The sequence below is a fragment of the Hyla sarda genome, chromosome 12 (assembly GCF_029499605.1).
Source record: "Hyla sarda isolate aHylSar1 chromosome 12, aHylSar1.hap1, whole genome shotgun sequence".
Classification (NCBI taxonomy): domain Eukaryota; kingdom Metazoa; phylum Chordata; class Amphibia; order Anura; family Hylidae; genus Hyla; species Hyla sarda.
In genome coordinates, this window is record NC_079200.1 from 52,577,591 (window position 1) to 52,599,229 (window position 21,639).

General features: G+C 41.7%; 2 protein-coding genes across 7 annotated transcripts in view; one reads left to right on the top strand and one right to left on the bottom strand.

The window, feature by feature from the left end:
• Nucleotides 1-11,498, bottom strand: part of LOC130296355 (alpha-2-macroglobulin-like) — a 37,083-nt gene extending 25,585 nt beyond the window's left edge. Inside the window, exon 1 of one of the 4 annotated variants that reach the window (XR_008849187.1) lies at nucleotides 11,316-11,498. Coding sequence is in view for 1 of the 4 variants with exons in the window: in XM_056547793.1 (XP_056403768.1) it covers nucleotides 11,384-11,392 (9 nt within the window). In the remaining 3 variants the exon portion in view is untranslated. Of the gene's footprint in view, nucleotides 1-10,151; nucleotides 10,194-11,315 lie in introns of those variants that run through there. The other 3 variants (XR_008849188.1, XR_008849189.1, XM_056547793.1) reach the window with 3 other exon arrangements.
• Nucleotides 7,085-21,093, top strand: LOC130296352 (protein kinase C delta type-like). Of its 3 annotated transcripts, none has more exons than XM_056547783.1 (4): nucleotides 7,085-8,123; nucleotides 11,475-11,582; nucleotides 17,606-17,922; nucleotides 20,427-21,093. In XM_056547783.1, the coding sequence occupies exons 1-4, from the start codon at nucleotides 7,257-7,259 to the stop codon at nucleotides 20,983-20,985; spliced, it is 1,851 nt and encodes a 616-aa protein (XP_056403758.1). In that variant the 5' UTR covers nucleotides 7,085-7,256; the 3' UTR covers nucleotides 20,986-21,093. The 3 variants fall into 3 exon arrangements, with proteins under 3 accessions (XP_056403758.1, XP_056403759.1, XP_056403760.1); XM_056547784.1 differs by lacking the exon at nucleotides 11,475-11,582 and adding an exon at nucleotides 17,085-17,180 and having other exon boundaries at nucleotides 7,086-8,123; XM_056547785.1 differs by lacking the exon at nucleotides 11,475-11,582 and having other exon boundaries at nucleotides 7,093-8,123.
• Nucleotides 21,094-21,639: the final 546 nt, after the last annotated feature.

The window sequence follows — 21,639 nt, forward strand, 5'->3', positions numbered from 1 at the left end:
CTGTTATGTGGAGAGAAGGGGGGGCTGAGAGTCCTGCTATGTGTGAGGAGGGGGCTGGATAGGGGGGTGCCTGTTATGTATAGAGAAGGGGGGCAGGGGGGGCTGAGAGTCCTGCTATGTGTTGGGGGGGTCTAGATAGTGGGGCCTCTTATGTGGACAGAAGGGGGGCAGGGGGGGCTGAGAGTCCTGCTATGTATGAGGTGGGGTCTGGATAGGGGGGTGCCTGTTATGTATAGAGAAGGGGGGCAGGGGAGGCTGAGAGTCCTGCTATGTGTTGGGGGGGGGGTCTAGATAGTGGGGCCTCTTATGTATAGAGAAGGGGGGCAGGGGGGGCTGAGAGTCCTGCTATGTGTGAGGTGGGGGGGGAGGCTGGAGAAGGGAGACCTGCTGTTACTACTGTTTATTGTCTTTTAATTGGGGGACAATATGAATTACACTCAGGTCACCCAGGTGTTTCAGAGTAATCATAATTTATAAATTCTGCCGCTACCTGGGAACTATTCCTTGGGGTGGGTCTCAGGACTAGTTACTCAGGTCCCTGTGCAAAATATAACTGGGAAAATAGTGTAAAAACATTTTTAACAACCGCCTCTCAAAAACTGAAACATTGCGCTGATTGTTTAAATAAAAAAAAAATATTTTTTTTAATCCTGGCTCCTAGATTCAAGACAAATTTGTTAAAGGAGTGCTCTGCTACTTTACTCCTTATCCCCTATCCACAGGATAGGGGATAAGTGTCCGATCCAGAGGGGACCTGGCACAGTGCCCTGGCTCCCTTTGCACATGAAGCGGGGTTATATACAGCGTTATGTATTTCTGGCTCTTCCATAGAGATGAATGCGTTAGGAGAGCGACATGCAGGAATTCGTGAGGGGTTTCTGTGGTCGGACCCCTTGTAATCAGAAACGATCTATCTTGTGTATAGGGGATAAGAAGTAAAGCAGCAAAGTACCCCTTTAAGCCCTGTAGTATACAGAATTAGGTCAGTAACAGTATGATGGTATTATCTATGGTTATATTTCCTTTTTCCTTCCTTACTCTTTGAACTCACGGGATCTTGTTTTTCTTGTCCTGTGCTTAAAACATTTTTTTCATAGATGATGGGGAAGATAGCAGGCATGCCAAGGAGACGGCCAAGGGGGCCCAGGCCTTGAGCTGTGTGAGGGGCCCCAAAATGTCTGATGGCATCCCTGCCTCTAGCTGTTGCAAAAGTACAATTCCCAGCATGCACGATCTGTCAGTGCATGCTGGGAGTTGTAGTTTTGAAACAGCTGGAGGTCCCCCCCCCCCCCCCATGTGAATGTACAGGGTACATTCACACTTGCGGGTTTACAGAGGGGTTCCTGCTTAAAGTTTTCAAATTTTCCATCGCAGCGCAAACTCCTAGCGGGAAACTCACCATAAACCGCTGCCAGTGCGAATGTACCCTAAAAACACTTAACTACACTACACTAACACATAATAAAGGGTAAAACACTACATATACACACCCTTACACTGTCCCCCCAATAAAAATGAAAATGTATCGTATGGCAGTGTTTACATAATGGAGCCTCCAGCTGTTGTAAAACAACAACTCCCAGCATTTCCGGACAGCCACTGACAACAGCTGGAGGCACCCTGTTTGGGAATCACTGGCGTAGAATACCCCTATATCCACCCCTATGCAATCCCTAATTTAGTCCTCAAATACGCATGGCACCCTCTCACTTCGGAGCCCTGTCGTATTTTAAGGAAACAGTTTAGGGCCACATATGGGGTATTTCCGTACTGGGGAGAAATTGCAATACAAATTTTGTGGGGCTTTTTCTCCTTTTACCCCTTATGAAAAGGAAAAGTTGGGGTCTACACCAGCCTGTTAGTGTAAAAAAAAAATTACATTAACATGCTGATGCTGCCATATACATTTATTTTCACAAGAGGTAAAAGGAAAAAAAGACCCCAAAATTTGTAACGCAATTTCTCCATAGTACGGAAATGCCCCATATGTGGGGGTAAAATGCTCTGTGGGCACACAATATGGCTCAGGAGTGAGCGCACTATGTACATTTGAAGCCTAAATTGGTGATTTGCACAGGGGTGGCTGATTTTACAGTGGTTCTGACATAAACGCAAAAAAATAAATACCCACATGTGATCCCATTTTGGAAATTACACCCCTCACAGAACGTAACAAGGGGTATAGTGAGCCTTAACACCCCACAGGTGTCTGACGAATTTTCATTAACCTCTTCAGGACATAGGGCGTATGGATACGCCCTGCATCCCGAGTCCTTAAGGACCGAGGGCGTATCCATACGCCTGTGGGAATTCCGGCTCCCACCGCTAGCCGGTTGGGGACCGGAGCCGGATGCCTGCTGAAATCGTTCAGCAGGCATCCTGGCATATCGCCCAGGGGGGTCATTATGTCCCCCCATGTCGGCGATCGCCGCAGATCGCTGGACAATTCAGTCCAGCGATCTGCGGCGATTCCGGGTCAATCGGGTCTCTAGTGACCCGGTGACCCGGAATTACTGGCTGTTCGGGGCCGTCTCTGACGGCCCCGAACAGCCAGAGCCTGCAGGGGTGAGGTGGCACTGGTGCCACCTCACGATCGCCCTGATTCGTCGGCCGGATTACCGGCCGACCAATCAGGGCGCCTGCTGCGGGTGTCACTCCCGCACCCGCCCCGCCCCTCTTCCGGAGGACGTGAGCGGGTGCGGGACGTGCACCCCGGGTGCTGGGGACCCCGATCCCCGGCGTCAATGTTGGGATCGGGGCCCCAGCAGTAGCGGCGGCGGCTGGACTGACCTCATGCGGCTGGATCGTTGGAGGTGAGTGACAGCCTCCTGCTGTTGCTTAGCAACAGCTCCCAGCATGCAAAAAGGGCATGCTGGGAGCTGTAGTTATGCAACAGCAGGAGGCAGACCACCACAACTCCCAGCATTCCCTTATGGGCATGCTGGGACTTATGGTTTTGCAACAGCTGGAGGCACATTTTTTCTATGGAAAAGTGCACCTTCAGCTGTTGTATAACTACAACTCCCAGCTTGCACAAACAGCTAAAGTGCATGCTGGGAGTTGTAGTGGTGCATCTGCTGGTTGCATAACTACAACTCCCAGCATGCCCATTGGCTGTCGGTGACTGCTGAGAGTTGTAGTTTTGCAACAGCTGAAGGCACACTGGTTGTGAAACTCAGATTTTTTTTTTTACCTAACTCAGTGTTTCACGACCGGTGTGCCTCCAGCTGTTGCAAACTACAACTCTCAGCAGTCACCATACACCATGCACCGTACATGCTGGGAGTTGTAGTTTTGCAACAGCTGGAGGCACACTGGTTGTGAAACACTGAGTTAGGTCACAAACTCAGTGATACACAACCAGTGTGCCTACAGTTGTTGCAAAACTACAACTCTCAGCAGTCACCGACAGCCAATGGGCATGCTGGGAGTTGTAGTTATTCAACAGCTGGATGTCTCCCCCCCCCACCCCTAATGTGAACGTACAGGGTACACTCACATGGGTGGAGGATTACAGTAAGTATCTGGCTGCAAGTTTGAGCTGCCGCAAACTTTCTGCTAGCTCAAACTGCCAGCAAAAAACTACTGTGAACCCCCGACCGTGTGACTGTACCCTAAAAACACTACACTAACACAAAAAATAAAATAAAAAGTTAAAAACACTACATATACACATACCCCTATACAACGCCCCTCCCCAATATAAATTAAAAACGTCTGGTACGCCACTGTTTCCAGAACGGAGCCTCCAGCTGTTGCAAAACAACTCCCAGTATTGTCGGACAGCCGTTGACTGTCCAGGCATGCTGGGAGTTTTGCAACAGCTGGAGGCACCCTGTTGGGGAATCACTGGCGTAGAATTCCCCTATGTCCACCCCTATGCAAGTCCCTAATTCAGGCTTAAATGTGCATGGCGCTCTCACTTTGGAGCCCTGTCGTATTTCAAGGCAACAGTTTAGGGTCACATATGGGGTATCGCCGTACTCGGGAGAAATTGTGTTACAAATTTTGGGGGGTATTTTCTGCTTTTACCCTTTTTAAAAATGTAAAATTTTTGAGAAAACAAGCATTTTAGGTAAAAAATTTTTATTTTTTTTTTACATATGCAAAAGTCGTGAAACACCTGTGGGGTATAAAGGTTCACTTAACCCCTTGTTACGTTCCCCGAGGGGTCTAGTTTCCAAAATGATATGCCATGTGGTTTTTTTTTTGCTGTCCTGGCACCATAGGGGCTTCCTAAATGCGGCATGCCCCCCAAAAACTATTTCAGAAAAACGTACTCTCCAAAATCCCCTTGTTGCTCCTTCGCTTCTGAGCCCTCTACTGTGCCCGCCGAACACTTTACATAGACATATGAGGTATGTCCTTACTCGAGAGAAATTGGGCTACAAATACAAGTAAAAATTTTGTCCTTTTACCCCTTGTAAAAATTCTAAAATTGGGTCTACGAGAACATGTGAGTGTAAAAAATGAATATTGTAAATTTTCTCCTTCACTTTGCTGCTATTCGTGTGAAACACCTAAAGGGTTAAAACACTTACTGAATGTCATTTTGAATACTTTGGGGGGTTTAGTTTTTATAATGGGGTCATTTATGGGGTATTTCTAATATGAAGACCCTTCAAATCCACTTCAAACCTGAACTGGTCCCTGAAAAATACTGAGTTTGAAAATTTTGTGAAAAATCGGAAAATTGATGCTGACCGTTGAAGCCCTCTGGTGTCTTCAAAAAGTAAAAACTCGTCAATTTTATGATGCAAACATAAAGTAGACATATTGTATATGTGAACCAAAAAAAAAAATGTATTCGTAATATCCATTTTCCTTACAAGCAGAAAGCTTCAAAGTTAGAAAAATGCAAAATTTTCAAATTTTTCATCAAATTTACGGATTTTTCACCAAGAAAGGATGCAAGTATCGACAAAAATTTACCACTATGTTAAAGTAGAATATGTCAAGAAAAAACATTCTCGGAATCAGAATGATAACTAAAAGCATTCCAGGGTTATTAAAGTTTAAAGTGACAGTGGTCAGATGTGCAAAAAACGCTCCGGTCCTTAAGGCCAAAATGGGCTCCGTCCTGAAGTGGTTAAAGTTGGATGGGAAAATGAAGAAAACATTTTTTTTCACAAAAATGCTGGTTTTACCCTAAATTTTTCATTTTCCCAAGGGAAAATAAGAAAAAAGCCCCACAAAATTTGTAACCCCATTTCTTCTGAGTAAGAACATACCCCATATGTGGACATCAAGTGCTCTGCTGGCGCACTACAATGCTCGGAAGAGAAGGAGCGCCATTGGGATTTTGGAGAGAAAATTTGTCCGGAATTGAAGGCTACGCGTGTTTACAAAGCCCCCATAGTGCCAGAACAATGGACTGCCCCCCCCCCCACATGTGACCCCATTTTGGAAATTACACCCCTCACGGAATTTTGTAAGGGGTGCAGTGAGCATTTATGCCCCACTGGTGTCTGACAGATTTTTGGAACAGTGGTCCATGAAAATGAAAATTGTAATTTTTCATTTGCACAGCCCACTGTTCCAAAGATCTGTCAAACGCCAGTGGGGTGTAAATGCTCACTGCACCGCTTATTAAATTCTGTGAGGTGTGTATTTTCCAAAATGGGGTCACATGTGGGGGGTTCACTGTTCTGGCACCACGGGGTACTTTGTAAACGCACATGGGGTTACAAAATTTGGGGGCATTTTCTCCTATTACCCCTTGTAAAAATGTAAAATTTTGGGGGAAAAACTGCATTTTAGTGAAAAAAAAAAATTTTCATTGAGGGGTGTAGTTTCCAAAATAGTATGCCATGTGTTTTTTTTGTTCTGGCACAATAGGGGCTTCCTAAATGTGACATGCCCCCCAAAAACCATTTCAGCAAAATTTGCTTTCCAAGAGGCAAATGTGACTCCTTCTCTTCTGAGCATTGCAGTTCGCCCGCAGAGCATTTTACGTCCTAACATGGGGAATTTCCATACTCAGAAGATATAGGGTTACAAATATTGGGGGGCATTTTCTCCCATTACCCTTTGTAAGAATGGTACATTTTGAAAAAAAAACTGCTCTTTATTGAAAATTTTCTTTTTTCATTTACACATCCGACTTTAACGAAAAGTCGTCAAACACCTGTGGGGTATTAAGGCTCACTGGACCCCTTGTTACATGCCTTGAGGGGTGTAGTTTCCAAAATAGTATACCATGTGGGGTTTATTTTATTTTTATATATTTTTATATTTTATATTTAGGGGCTTCCTAAATGTGACATGCCCCTCAAAAACCATTTCAGAAAAACTCACTCTCCAAAATCCCATTGTTGCCCCTTCCCTTCTGAGCCCCCTACTGTGCTTGCCGAGCACTTCACATACACATATGAGGTATTAATTGGGTTACAAATTTTGGGGGGATTTTTCTCCTATCACCCCTTGTGGTGGATGACTATGTGAGCTTCCTCTCTATTCATACAGGGTAAAAGAGACCTCCATTCTGGTCAGATCCCTACCAATAAGCTAGCTATTACCGATCCTGTGGACAGATGATCATTTTAAATATTGGAGTTTCCACTTTAATCCTCTCCTGTGCCTCATAGTGATCCTTAGATAATATTAGAGGAACACTTTCCAAACTCTGTAACACCCTCTCTGGAAAATATTGGTAAATCCTGGGTGGTGATAAACCCTAGAGATTACCCATTTTTAGAATCTGTCTATGGTGTAAAATAAAGACAACCATACAATGTTCATGGACAACTTTGCATTTATTATCTGAGACCTAGTAAAGAAGATTGTTCAGCAAAGTCAATTGTCAACCTGTCTACATCTTATATAGAATTTATCCTTCTCCCATAACTAAGACTGGACACTCAAAAATAATTTATGTTGCTCGGCTTAAAAAATAGGTCCTAATGGTGGTGAAGCCGTATCATGACATATATACTGTACAATAATGACTATGGACCTACAACCTAATGTATGTGGGTGATGACCACTTATTGGATGTAGCAGAACATTACAGGACCTTACAAGGCTTTATTATTCCAGCCATTACAGCAGGTACAATATCTGGTTATTCCTGCACCAGGATCATTTGGATTCCCCCACAACCGCCCTTGTTATAACCTTCCAGCAGAGTCTATGGGCACCACTGCCAACCTATACAGCACATAAAAGTCACATCACTCTGCTCCATCTACTAATAAAACAGCACTACAAGAACCAGCCATGAATGTCTCCATTCTTCTGGACACTAGGCTATCACCATGATGCGCACATTACAGTGTATATGGATGCACAGGTCCCTGGACCACTTGCAGCAGGTGCCACCTGATGTTGCTATGACAACATGTCACCTGGACAACGGCTGTTGTTGTTGTTTACCCACAACTGTCAGTTGGACCGAGCGGACGGACGTCTATAGGATCCCAAAGATGGCGGCTACTGGAGGAAGAGGAGATGGCGAGAAGGAGAGAGGAAAGAAGATGAAGAGAGAAGAGGAGGACGAGGAGGAGGAGAAGAGAGGAGATGAGAGAAAGAAGAAAGAGGTGGGCGAGGAGCTGAAGAGAGGAAAGAAGAGGAAGAGAGAAGAGAGCGAGGAGGTGGAGAAGGAGAGAGGAGCGAAGAGGAAGAGAGAAGAGGAGCTCGAGGAGGAGGAGGAGGAGAGAGGAGATGAGAGGAAGAAGAAAGAGGTGAGCGAGGAGCTGAAGAGAGGAAAGAAGAGGAAGAGAGAAGAGAGCGAGGAGGTGGAGAAGGAGAGAGGAGCGAAGAGGAAGAGAGAAGAGGAGCACGAGGAGGAGGAGAAGAGAGAAGAGGAGAGGAAGAAGGAAGATGAGAGCAAGGAGGGGAAGAGAGGGAAGAAGAGGAAGAGAGGAGAGGAGATCGAAGAGGAGGAGAAGAGAGGGAAGAAGAGGAAGAGAGAAGAGGAGGAGAAGAGAGGAGAGGAGAGGAAGAAGGAAAAGGAGATCGAGGAGGAGGAAAAGAAGAGGAGAGGAGAGGATGCCAGAGTATTGGAGGATGAGGATCCAAGACCAGGCACCAGTCAGGCCCCCGGAACATCAATCAACTACCCCAAATTTAACATCAAACACCTTACTGTCCATCAGGTATTGGGTAGGGGCAGCTTTGGAGTGGTAAGTTTATTTAAGTTTATTTTATGTTGAATGGACAATCAATGTAATTTTATCTCATATGTATTTAATGTGCAGCTGAATGTAGGCTATTGCTTTCTGTTATCAGCCCTTATGCTCATGAGGATAGCTGTACATCATGGGGTGAATAACAGACAGTCCAGTATATAACCGGCCCCCATGATCACTCCTATATATCACATATCTGCAGCACTAGAGACCTCCAGTAATGTTTATATCCCTGTGTGTGACAGATATCGGGCCCTTATATAACGCTGCACTGTAATAAGTCCCCATATTAGATCTGGTCTGCTAGAGAGGGGTATTAGACTGTATTAGAGAGTAATCCCTATCTAGTTAGTTACCTTAATAATAATTTTTCTATGTCTGGTAAAATTATTGCCAGAAAATAAATGTCGGTGATTTTCCTCCCCATAATATAGTTTTTGGGAGTAAAACTTTTTTTTACTTAGCACCAGCAAGGGCAAAGCTATAGGGAGTGCAGAGGTAATTATACTGGGGCCCTGGTGCCTAACGGGACCCCAAAGCACATCTGCCCTATAAGTGACCAGTATTATAATTGGCAGATGGGGCCCAGAAGCTACAAGTTACACCTCTGAGCACCAGTATATTCAACCACTGCCCTGTGGGATTTTCTGTTGTTTTTCTCTTCATTTATGTATTTTATGATGTATTGTTTACGTATATTTAATAAAATAATGTCTTTTTTTGAGATTGTTGTTGGGAAGTCTTCTTTGTTTCTGTAGAATTTAATGTTTAATGGTATAGTTTGTAGGACATTTATTGACAGAAATTTTGAAAATACATTGGGGGAGATTTAGTAAAACCTGTCTAGTGGAAAAGTTGCTGAGTTGCCCATAGCAACCAATCAGATCGCTTCTTTCATTTTTGAAAAGGCCTGTAAAAAATGAAAGAAGTGATCTGATTGGTTGCTATGGGCAACTCAGCAACTTTTCCTCTGGACAGGTTTTGATAAATCTCCCCATTGTTATTTATCTGCCTGGTTCTCTTCTATATATATATATATATATATATATATATATATATATATATATATATATAGAAGAAAATGGCGCAGCACTCAAAAATTGTAGAAATGTAGAAAAAACTGTGAATTTATTCCTTCATGTACAACATAAGGCTTTTTTTGTTGGACATGAAGGAATAAATTCATAGTTTTTTCTACATTTTTCGAGTGCTGCGCCATTTTCTTCTATTGCATGGACTGTGATCTGGTCGGGGGGCGCTGGCACTGTGCACTTTTGGTTCAGTAGTGCTGCATTGACTGAGTAAATATATATATACTTTTCTTTTTTTCTTTTTTTTCTTTTTCCCTTAGGGGAGATTGATAAAAACCCGTCCATCAGATCACTTTTTTTTAATTTTGCAAAGGCCTTTTCAAAATGAAAGAAGTGATATGATTGGTTGCTATGGGCAACTACATTCTGCAGTTTTGTGTGAAATACTCTGAAATAGTTGTGTGAAAAGTTAGGATTTTTTTTTTTATTCCAGATTCTTTACTTGTAAGAAAGATATAGGATTATATATATAATTTATGCCACATACATTAGGTATTTATGTGCATCTATGTCTACTCTTTGTTGACATCATTTGTTAAATGTTATTTTACTTTTTTAGGACATTGACGGGGTTTAGAAATTTGGCAACAATTTTGTAAATTTTATATTTTTAGAGACCAATTCAGTTCAGAAGTGGATCTGAGGGGCCTACGTGTTAGAACCCACTCATTATATGAACTGTACCCCTCAAAGTAATAAAAATGACTATTAGCCGTGAAGTCATGATACTCCGGCCCCTGTATCGCCAGTCATTACGCACAGAGCGAGTTTGCTCTGTGCAGTGATGACAGCGGGGTGCCACAGCCGAGATCGCGGGGGTCCCCAGCAGCGGGACCCCCGCGATCAGACATCTTATCCCTTTGGATAGAGGATAAGATGTCTAGGGTAGGAGTACCCCTTTAAGTACCAGGGCACCAAGATGTATATTTACCTCTAATGGGAGAGATTTATTAAAACCTGTGCAGAGGATAAGTTGACCAGTTGCCCATAGCAACCAATCAGATCGCTTCTTTATTTTATTTTTTTAAATGAAAGCAGCGATCTGATTGGTTGCTATGGGCAACTGCTCCACTTTTCCTCTGCACAGGTCTTTATACATCTCTCCCAATGTTCTTAAGGGGTTATCATTCTCATAATACACTGTAACAAAAACCTCCTTATGTCCCTATCATCAGGATAACACACTGTAACAAACCTCCTCCTCATGTAATCACCTTACTACTGGGGTGACACACTGTAACAAACCTCCTCCTCATGTAATCTCCTTACTACTGGTGTGACACACTGTAACAAACCTCCCCATCATGTAATTTCCTTACTACTGGGGTGACATACTGTAACAAACCTCCTCCTCATGTAATCTCCTTACTACTGGGGTGACACACTGAAACAATCCCTCTCCTCATGTAATCTCCTTACTACTGGGGTGACACACTGTAACAAACCTCCTCCTCATTTAACCTCCTTACTACTTGGGTGACACACTGTAACAAACCTCCTCCTCAAGTAATCTCCTTACTACTGGGGTGACACACTGTAACAAACCCTCTCCTCATGTAATCTCCTTACTACTGGGGTGACACACTGTAACAAACCTCCTTCTCATGTAATCTCCTTACTACTGGGGTGACACACAGTAACAAACCTCCTCCTCATGTAACCTCCTTACTACTTGGGTGACACACTGTAACAAACCTCCTCCTGATGTAATCTCCTTACACCTGGGGTGACACACTGTAACAAACCCTCTCCTCATGTAATCTCCTTACTACTGGGGTGATACACTGCAACAAACCTCCTCCTCATGTAATCTCCTTACTACTGGGGTGACACACTGTAACAAACCTCCTCCTCATGTAATCTCCTTACTACTGGGGTGACACACTGTAACAAACCTCCTCCTTATGTAATCTCCTTACTACTGGGGTGACACACTGTAACAAACCTCCTCATCATGTAATCTCCTTACTACTGGGGTGACACACTGTAACAAACCTCCTCATCATGTAATCTCCTTACTACTGGGATGACACACTGTAACAAACCTCCTCCACATGTAATCTCCTTACTACTGGGGTGAGACACTGTAACAAACCTCCTCCACATGTAATCTCCTTACTACTGGGGTGGCACACTGTAACAAATCTCCTTCCAGGTAATTACATGTGACATGTGACCTCTCCTCCAGCTCAGCCCCGCCTCCTCCACAGCATCACACAGGTCCTTCAACCATGATCTTTTCTCTCCTCCACAGCTAAGCTCCGCCCCCACATGTGATGGTGACATCATCACAGGTCCTACACCTCCAGCATCTAGCAGTCCGGGCCAGGGGAGGAGACAGAGGGAGGGTAAGAACAGAGAGGTCGGTCCTGCAGGACTAAAGTAACAGGGACGGCATTCCTCCTGTGGAAAAAACAAAGGAACGCCGTTCCTGCAGGACTCGAGCCCTGTTTGTTTCACAGAAATTAAATCAAAGTGGAAGTGGAATTCAAAATGTAATAATTTTTTTTTTGACAGATGCTATTTTGTTCTGACATATTTAACACCTTAAGGCTAAGTTTCTTCTTGTTTTTTTGTGCTGCGTCTTTTGGGTTGGAAAAAAATGCCTGAAAAAGCGCCAGTGCAATGTCCTGCGTCTGGTGTTTTTTTGGCGTTTTTTCTTGCGTTTTTTCATTTGTGTGGAAGTTGCACCTTGGCAGTTTTTTCTGGTACCAAAAATTTGTTCAGCACAAAAAAAAGAAAAAAAGAAAAAAAAAAAAAGGATGCAGCAGTGATGGAAAATTTTTATTAAATGAAATGTATATATTTTATAACAATATTTTTATTATTTTTTAATATAGTGTGTGTGTGTTTCACTTTTTTCTCTATTTTTTTTTTTTTTTAGGTAGTACTACTCCCAGCATGGAACACACTGTTCCATGATGGGAGTAGTAGTACCTGAACTAATAGACATATCGCCCCGGGTGTCAGTCCTGACACCCGATACGATCGTCCATAATATAGTAGAGATGCAGAGCGGCTCTATACAGCGCTCACATCTCTGCTCTGTACTCCGGCCAGTGATGTGAATAGAACATCATTCATATTTTCCGCAAAGAGCTGTAGCCGGATGGTGGCAGCCAATCACAGCTCTGAGGGAAATATGAATGATGTTCTATTCATATCACTGGCCGGAGTACAGAGCAGAGATGTGAGCGCTGTATACAGCCACTCTGCATCTCTGCTATAGACAGGACGATCGCAGCCTAAGGCTAAGTTTCTGCTTTTTTTTTTGTGAAAACGCCAAGAAAAACGTCAATTCTGCCGCATGGCGTTTTTTCGGCCAAAAAACGCTGCAGCCAAATGTTAGCTGTAAATCAATGAGAAATCGCAAAATTCTTATTCCACTTGGTGTTTTTCACTTTGGTGTTTTTTTTTTAATGCCTTTGGCGTTTTTTCACTCTTTTTTGGCGTTTGTCAGATCCTCAGTATTCGCAGCATGTTGAGCCACTGGCGATTTTTTTTGTCAAAATCGTGGCGTTTTTCTCCCATAGAAGTCTATGAGAGTGAAAAAACGCCAAGAAAAACCATATGGGGGTTTTAACTAGTGTTGAGCGGCATAGGCCATATTCGAATTCGCGAATATTCGCAAATATATGGATGAATATTCGTCATATATTCGCGAATAATCGCATAATCGTAATATTCTAGTTTTATTTCCGCATATGCGAAGATTCGCGTATGCGAAAATTAACATATGCGAAAATTAGCATATACAGAATTAGTATAAGCGAAAATTCGCACACCAGTCTCACACAGTAGTATTAGAGCCTTCTTTACACCACACAAGCTGGAAGCAGAGAGGGATGATCACTGTGATGTGTACTGTGAAAAAAAATATATATATTCGTAATTATGAATATATAGTGCTATATTCGCGAATATTCGTGAATTCGCGAATATGCGATAATCGCGTATAAAATTCGCATTGCGAATATTCGCGAGCAACACTAGTTTTAACTTTGGCGTTTTTGCAGGCAGTTTTCATTCTTTTTTGGACTTTAGCGATCCAAAAAAGTGATGGAAATACCTTTTTTAATAAAATTTCGTAGGGTACCACAAAAAAAAAGATACAGTAGTGAAGGAAAAAATTGTATCTAATGAAATGTATCTTTTTTATAACAACATTTTTATTACTTTTTAAACAGGGATCAATTTATGTGGGCGGATGGGGACCTAAAAATGTAGCTGACAATAATAAAACTGTAGTCTGTGTGTGTTTTTCACTTTTTTTCTTTATTTTTTACATTTTTTTAGGTAGTACTCCTACTCCCAGCATGGAACATACTGTTCCACGATAGGCTTAGTAGTACCTGTACTAATTGACAGATCGCCGTTGCGATCCTCGTGTATAATGTATAGATGCAGTCGCTTTTCTATGGTCCCCTGCACTGACATATATATACACATATTCATATTTCCTGCAGAGAGTTGTGATTGGCCAGATGGTTCCAGCCAATCACAGCTCTCCATGGGAAATAGGAACATGTGTATATAAACGTCAGTGCAGGGGACCATAGAAGAGCTGCCGCATCTATACATTATACAGGAGGATCACAGCAGGTGTCAGTAGTGACATCCGCTGTGATCTTTCCTTACCTGCAGGTACTACTACTCCCAACATGAAGCACAATCTGCTCAATGCTGGGAGCTGTAGTACCTGCATTAATAGACAGATCGCAGCGGGTGTCAGAAGTTACACTCGTTGCGATATGTCTATTAATGCAAGTACTACTGCTCCCAGCATGGAGAAGAGTGTGCTCCATGTTGAGAGTAGTAGTACTTGCAGGTAAGAACAGATCACAGCGGGTATCACTACTGACACCCGCTGCGATCGTCCTGTCTATAGCAGAGATGGAGCGGCTGTATACAGTGCTTGCATCTCTGCACTATACTCGGCCACTCACTCATTCATATTTCCCTCTGAGACCTGTGATTGGCTGCAATCATCCAGCCAAACCCCACTCTGGGGGGAAAATATGAATGATGTTCTATTCACATCACTGGCCGGAGTACAGAACAGAGATGCGAGCGCTGTATAGAGCCGCTCCATCTCTGCTATATTATGGACGATCGCATCGGGTGTCAGCACTGACACCTGGGGCGATATGTCTATAGTACAGGTACTACTACTCCCATCATTGAACAGTCTGTTCCATGCTGGGAGTAGTAGTACTACCTAAAAAATGTTAAAAAAAAAAAAAAAAAGTAGAAAAAAAAGTTAAACACACACTTTATTTAAAAATAATACAAATATTGTTATAAAATCTATACATTTCGTTTAATAAAAAATTTTCCATCACTGCTGCATCTTTTTATTTTTTTTTTTTTGGTACTCAACAAATTTTGGGTACCAAAAAAAATTTGCTAAGGTGCAATTTTCACACAAATGAAAAAATGCAAGAAAAAAAACGCCAGACGCAGGAAATTGCACTGGCGTTTTTCATGTGTTTTTTTCTACACAAACAACGCAGCACAAAAAGACAAGTAGAAACTTAGCCTTAGGACTTAGCCATTTTTACCTTAAAGGGGTACTCTGGTGGGAAACATTTTATTTTTTTAATCAATTGGTGCCAGAAAGTTATACAGATTTGTAAATTTCTTCTATTTAAACATCTTAATCCTTCCAGTACTTATCATCTGCTGTATACTACAGAGGAAGTTCTTTTCTTTTATAATTTCTTTTCTGTCTCACCACAGGGCTCTCTGCTGACACCTTTGTCTATGTCAGGAACTGTCCGGAGCAGGAGCAAATCTCCATAGCAAACCTATCCTGCTCTGGACAGTTCCTGACATGGACAGAGGTGTCAACAGAGAGCACTGTGGTCAGACAGAAAATCAATTAAAAAGAAATGAACTTCCTGTGGAGCATACAGCAGCTGATAAATACTGGAAGGATTATAATTTTTAAATAGAAGTAATTTACAAATCTGTTTAACTTTCTGGCACCAGTTGAATTAAAAAAATGTTTTCCACTGGAGTACCCCTTTAAGGAATAATTTTTCCAATTTCGTTTTTTCCTCCTGAACTTCTAAAAATCCTAACACGTTGAATTCTTTCCTTCATATAGGGGCTTGTTTTTTGTGTCACTAATTGTACCTTGTAATGACATCACTTATTTTATAATATAATTTGCAAGGGAAAACATTTTTTTTTGTGGGGTGAAATAAAAAAATGCCATTTTGCAACTTATTAGGGCTTCCAATTCTATGCAGTGCACTTTTCGGTAAAAATACACCTAATCTTTATTCTATAGGTCCATACGGTTACAAGGATACCCAATATATGTAGGTTTTATTTTATTTTACTACTTTAAAAAAAATTAAACCTACATGCACCAAAATTAGGATGTTTAAAATTGTCATATTTTGACCCCTATAACTTTTTTATTTTTCTGCATATGGGGCTATATGAGGGCTCATTTTTGTGCCGTGGTCTGTAATTTTTATTGGTACCATTTTTGTTTTGAAGGGACTTTTTGATCGCTTTTTATTAATAAAACTGATAGCAGTTGGGACCCACTGGGTTTGAAGCGTCCTCCGCTCATGAGAATGCTTTAAACCCCGGTAAAGGGACTCAGGGCATACATGTACGCCCTGAATCCTTAAGGACTCGGGTTAAGGAACGTACCTGTATGCCCTGCATCCTGAGCTGGTAAAAATATCCCATATGTGGCCCTAGAGCGTTACGTGACTCACACAGGCCTCAGACATGACGGAGCACCTATTGGATTTAGTTTTTTCCTTTTATTTGGGATATTTTATAGGCATCATATCAAGATACAGAGGCCTTGGGGTCCCAAAATATTTTTGCAAGACAAATTGATGTTTTCATTGGTACAATTTTGGTGTACACGTAACACTCTGATCTCTTTTATGCAATTTTTTATTAGGTGGTATGAATAAAAAAATCTGTTCTGACACAATTTTTTTATTTAGTTTTTCACTGTCATTCCCAATACAATATAAAAGGCATGTTATCTTTATTCTGTGGTTTGTAGGATTACAGTGATACCTCATTTATATACTTTTTTCATGGTTTATCCCATGTATGTCACTATATTCTGTAACTGTAACTTTTTTTTTCCCAATACAATTGTGTGAGGGCTTGTTTTTTGCAGGGTAAGTTGCGGTTTTCAAAGCCACTATTTTTCGGTGTTCACCATGCAGTATAAATTACATGATTATTTGATTCTGTAGCTCAATACGATTATGGTGATACCTTATTTACGAACTTTATTTTATGTTTTATTATATTTATACTATAAAAACAATTTTTGATTACAAAAAAAACTATGTTTACCAATCACCATTTTCTGAGAGCCATTTTTTTATTGGTTTATTTTTATGGTACTACTTTTGGGTACATGTCATATTTTGATGATTTTTTATTTTAGTTTTACAGAGGCGATATTAACATAAAGCAGTACATTTGGCAAGTTTTTTTAATCAATTTTTTATAGCGTTCATCATTAGTGTTAAATAACATGAACATTTTATTTATTGTGTTGTTACGAATGTGGCCATACTAAATATGTCTGTCTCTCTCTCTCTCTCTCTCTCTCTCTCTCTCTCTCTCTCTCTCTCTCTCTCTCTCTCTCTCTCTCTCTCTCTCTCTCTCTCTCTCTCTCTCTCTCTCTCTCTCTCTCTCTCTCTCTATATATATATATATATTTTTTTTTTATTTATTTTTTTTTATTTTTTTTACTAAAAACATAATTCATTTTGGGCAGAATGTAACTTGTGTATGTTTATGTATTTTGTATTTATATGTGCAGTTTATTTTAACATGTATTTATTTATTTATTTGTTTATTACATTTTTAGCTTTTTAACTGTCCCACTAGGGGACTTTCTCTCTGGTTGCCATGGCTACCATCAGGACACCGAGTTTGCATTACGGGGTCCAGTTCACCCAAATCGGTATGACTTTTATTTACCATCACTAGACTGATTTCAATGTACAATGCTATGCCTATTGCAAAGCATTGTGCAGTGTGATGTGGCAGGAGGCAGGTAAGGGGACCCTCTTCTGCCATTTTAGCTGATCGGACCGAAGAGCCAACTGAACTAGCCAGAATGTACGATTTAATTATTTGATCCCGGAGTCACTAGTGTTGAGTGTCTGGTGCTCATAGTAGCTGACACTCGACACTATAAAATGAGTGCAGCTCCTGTGCTCGCTTCAAAGTCACTTAACGCTGTAGGGCGTACATTTATGCTAGGTTGGAGATTCCATAGATATTCTCGTTGTAATGACTCTGTAAATTAACCTATGTGGTATTGGAAATACATAATATTTCACATAGTCTTCCATTTGCTCAATTGCTCCCTTTGCTTTCTTTCAGGTGGGCCTAGCATCAGTCCCCGGCCGAAACAACTACGTCGCCATCAAAGGTATCACCAAAACAGCGGACAATGCAGCAATCCTACAGAGAGAGCGACGGATACTCATGCTGGCCCGAGACTGCCCGTTCCTGTGTCACCTGTATGCTGCACAGCAGTCTCAGGACCATGCCTTCTTCATCACCGAGTACCTGTCCGGCGGCAGCTTGGAGGCTTTACTCACAATGTGCAGCAGTCTAAACATCGAAATAGTAAGATTCTACACAGCAGAGATTGCATGTGGCCTCCATTTCCTTCACAGACAGAACGTCGTCCACCGGTAAGTATAACTTCCTTGTCATGTTGTGAATAATGAATAGGAAAGAGGCCTCCAATACCAGAGAAGATCCAGCACTCAGGTATGGGTTAAAAATCTTCCAGCTTTATTTTGAATATATTGAAATGTCCAGTGGGCTACAAATTAAATAAAAACCAACGCGATTCGCTGATGTCTTTTTCAAGGCTTAAAGGGGCACTGTCATTTAAAAAAACTTTTTATATTTTGTAGTACTACTGATAAAATGACTTTTATTAAAAATACATTTATTTTAAAAAAATAAAAATTTTACTAAAAAATAAAAAATTAACATAGCCGCTACTAGAGGTCATCTATCTTTATGCAGACAGACTACTCTGTATTTTGCAGCATACTAAATACCATAAAGCATGTTGGTATCCAGTATAGGAGATCACTGCTGCACCACTGCAGCCTTCAGCTGTTCTGAAACTACAACTCCCATGATCGAATTTGTAGTTTTGCAACAGCTGAAGGCACCACTGCTCTAACACAGTGCTTTACAAACACTAAAGCTCCAGCTGTTGTAAAACAACGACTCCCAGCATGCTTGAACACCCAAAGCTTTTTTCTGACTCCTGAATGACAAAGAGGCTGATCATACATTCATGAGTATGTGAAAGACTGTTGAGACCCAATTAGCTCCTAGCAGGCTATATCTACCCCTCCCCCTTACTACAATAATTAATTAAATAATAACTGACACAACAACAATTTAACTTTTCCGTGGGTGGGAATCGGCCACAGCTTTATTTATAAAATTACTTATATAAATAACAATTTAACTGTAACAAAGACACCGATTGGCTTCTTACCAACCCGAGAGGTGCTGCCACACCGTCCTGTGTGGAGGTCTACCCCGGGTTGACCCCGCTTTCACCGTCTTCTTACCGCCAAGCTGTGACTTACAATAAACAGAGATACAAAAAAGGGAGGGAGGGCAAAACTCCGGGTCCTGGGCAGATTGAGGGGGGAAGGGAGGCACCACAGCTATAAATACCCAGGGGAGGGCCCCTGAAAGCCCGGGAAACTATTGAACCCCTGATTGGTGCACTCCTTCCCCCCCACCCATGGGACATACCACTATAGCCACTGGCAAGTTTTACATTGCCTGTATATTTCTTAACCCCTTACTGCTCACCAGTCAGGGGGCAAGCTAGTTATGCACAGCTTGCCCCTCCAGCTGAATGACACATATAGTAACAGCTATGTTGATTAGCATCCAGCTTTATTAGGAACAGATAGAACATATGTGCATAAAAACTACTGTTCTTTTATCGTTGAAATTCTTGCACTAATTTATAAAGATCTATTTTTATATTTACACATTTAATATTGTATATACTCACCATAATGTCTTAGGAATACTGCAGGCAAACTCCAATAATCTTCCTCTCTGTGTAACATGTACAGCATGAAACCAGAGAGGAAAGGGTTACAGGAGGGCATTGATTTGCAGACTGCCAGGCTGCTCCCAGACTCAGAGCAGATGCCTCATCCACAGTGAGAGAGAGAGACGCCCCTTACCCAAGGCAAGAAGACAAAGGAAGTGAGCAAGATATGAATGCTACTTGTTAGGGATATATAGGTCCTAGACCCATAAAATTTATATATGTTTATTATCAGGATTAGGTACTGAGTAACATTTTTTATTTTTTTGGCACAATGACAGGTACGTTTTAAAGTAATGGCCCTCGACACGATATAAATAGTATATAAGAAAAAAGAAAAACCTTTTTGTTTGTGCACCTGTGTAATCACCAACACTTTCAAAGATACAAAAAAATAACTCCTTATTGACTAACATCATTTTGCAAGGGGTGTACACAATAAAGATAAACAATAGATAAGTATAATATAATGGGATACCATGATATTAATAATCATTTAAATGATAATAATAGTATACATAGATAACATAAATCCCACCATATGAACTAATGTTATAAATCCTGTAGTATAGTGGCAGGAGTAAAAAGGCATCACACAAGAGAGATCCAGCGAGGAGGTTTAATAGAAATACATTATGTCACGCCCCCCTCCCACAAACTTGCATTGTGGGGGCGGGGCGGGACATCAGATGGGGGCGGAGTTGGGACATTACAATACTCCGGCCCCATAGTCGTGACCCAGCAGACTCGGAGGCTGCAGCGCTACATGCAGCTCCCAAAGGTGCATGCGAGATGGGACCCCCGCAGCGGTGGGACCCCCGCGATCAGACATCTTATCCCTTATTCTTTGGATATGGGATAAGATGTCTTAGGGCCGGAGTACTAGTTTAAGACCATTGGGAATTCTAGTATCCATTTTTAATATCCACAAGACCTCCCTTGGACATCCCATTAACCGGTTACATCTAAGTGGTGAGCTGTAAAAAAATCATTTTTCCTTCTTTATTGTAAATAATCCACCCAACTTTCCATCAGTGAATTTTGAATAATTTTACTATTGTTTTTTATTTATCAATCTTTTTTCTTCTTTAATTGCAGAGATATCAAGCCAGATAACATCATGCTGGATCGAGATGGACACATCTGCATCATAGACCTCGGACTTGCCCAAGATGGCGTCACCTCCTCCAACAAGATCCAAGGAGTGACGGGCACATTACTTTACATGGCCCCAGAGGTGCTCCAGAGGAAGAGTTACCATGCAGCGGTTGACTGGTGGAGCCTGGGGATTGTTGTATCCCGGATGTCAGCAGGACGTTCCCCATTCTACTTTGGCTGCAACAGAGAAATGGCTCACGATTCCATCACCAGAGAGAAGCCTAATATTCCATCTTGGCTCCCTGCTGACCTGAAACATCTGATCCAACAACTGCTGCACAAGAATCCTGAGAAGCGGCTGGGTGTGAACAGGAACATCAGAGACCATCCATTCTTCACCACCATCAACTGGGAGGAACTGGAGCAGAAGAGAGCACAGCCGCCATTTACACCATTCGAGGCAGCTCTGAAGAAGGGAGACCTGCGGTGGTCAGAGGTAGAGACAGCTCTTCACCCCTTGGAAGGATTCTCTTTCATAGCTCCAAGCTGGGAATGGTAAGATCAGCCCATGGCCCAGAGCTCTGTACCATCTGAGTGCTGCACCCAGGAGCGGCCTGTGCTTGTAACACCTCAGCACAGGCCGGTAAGTATCACACATCATCACACATACATTAGGATCACACACATACAGGTAGATAGAAATATACACACAGGTACATATATAGATAGTATAGACACATACACACAGACACACACACAACAGATAGGGGTAGATATCGGCTCTGATCCTGGGACTTGTTCCGATCGCCATATTTGGGGTCAGGAAGGAATTTTTCCCCTTTGAGGACAATTGGCTTATTCCTCAAGAGTTTTTTGCCTTCCTTGGGATCTTCTCAGCCATAAATAGGTCAAGTATGATAAATCTTTAATTTATTACTAAATATTCCCACAAATAAAATAATATAAAAATAAATTATAAAAAAAAGGTATAGCATATAAAGTATTTATAACATATAGTTTTCCATATTAGATAGGTCAGGTACTGGCTTTTGATCCTGGGACTTGTTCCGATCGCCATATTTGGGGTCAGGAAGAAATTTTCCCCCCTTACATAAGGATAATTGGCTCTTTCCTCAAGGGGGTTTTTGTCTTCCTTTGGATCAACACAGTATATAAAAATGCTTTACCTATACATTTATATTTCACACATAGC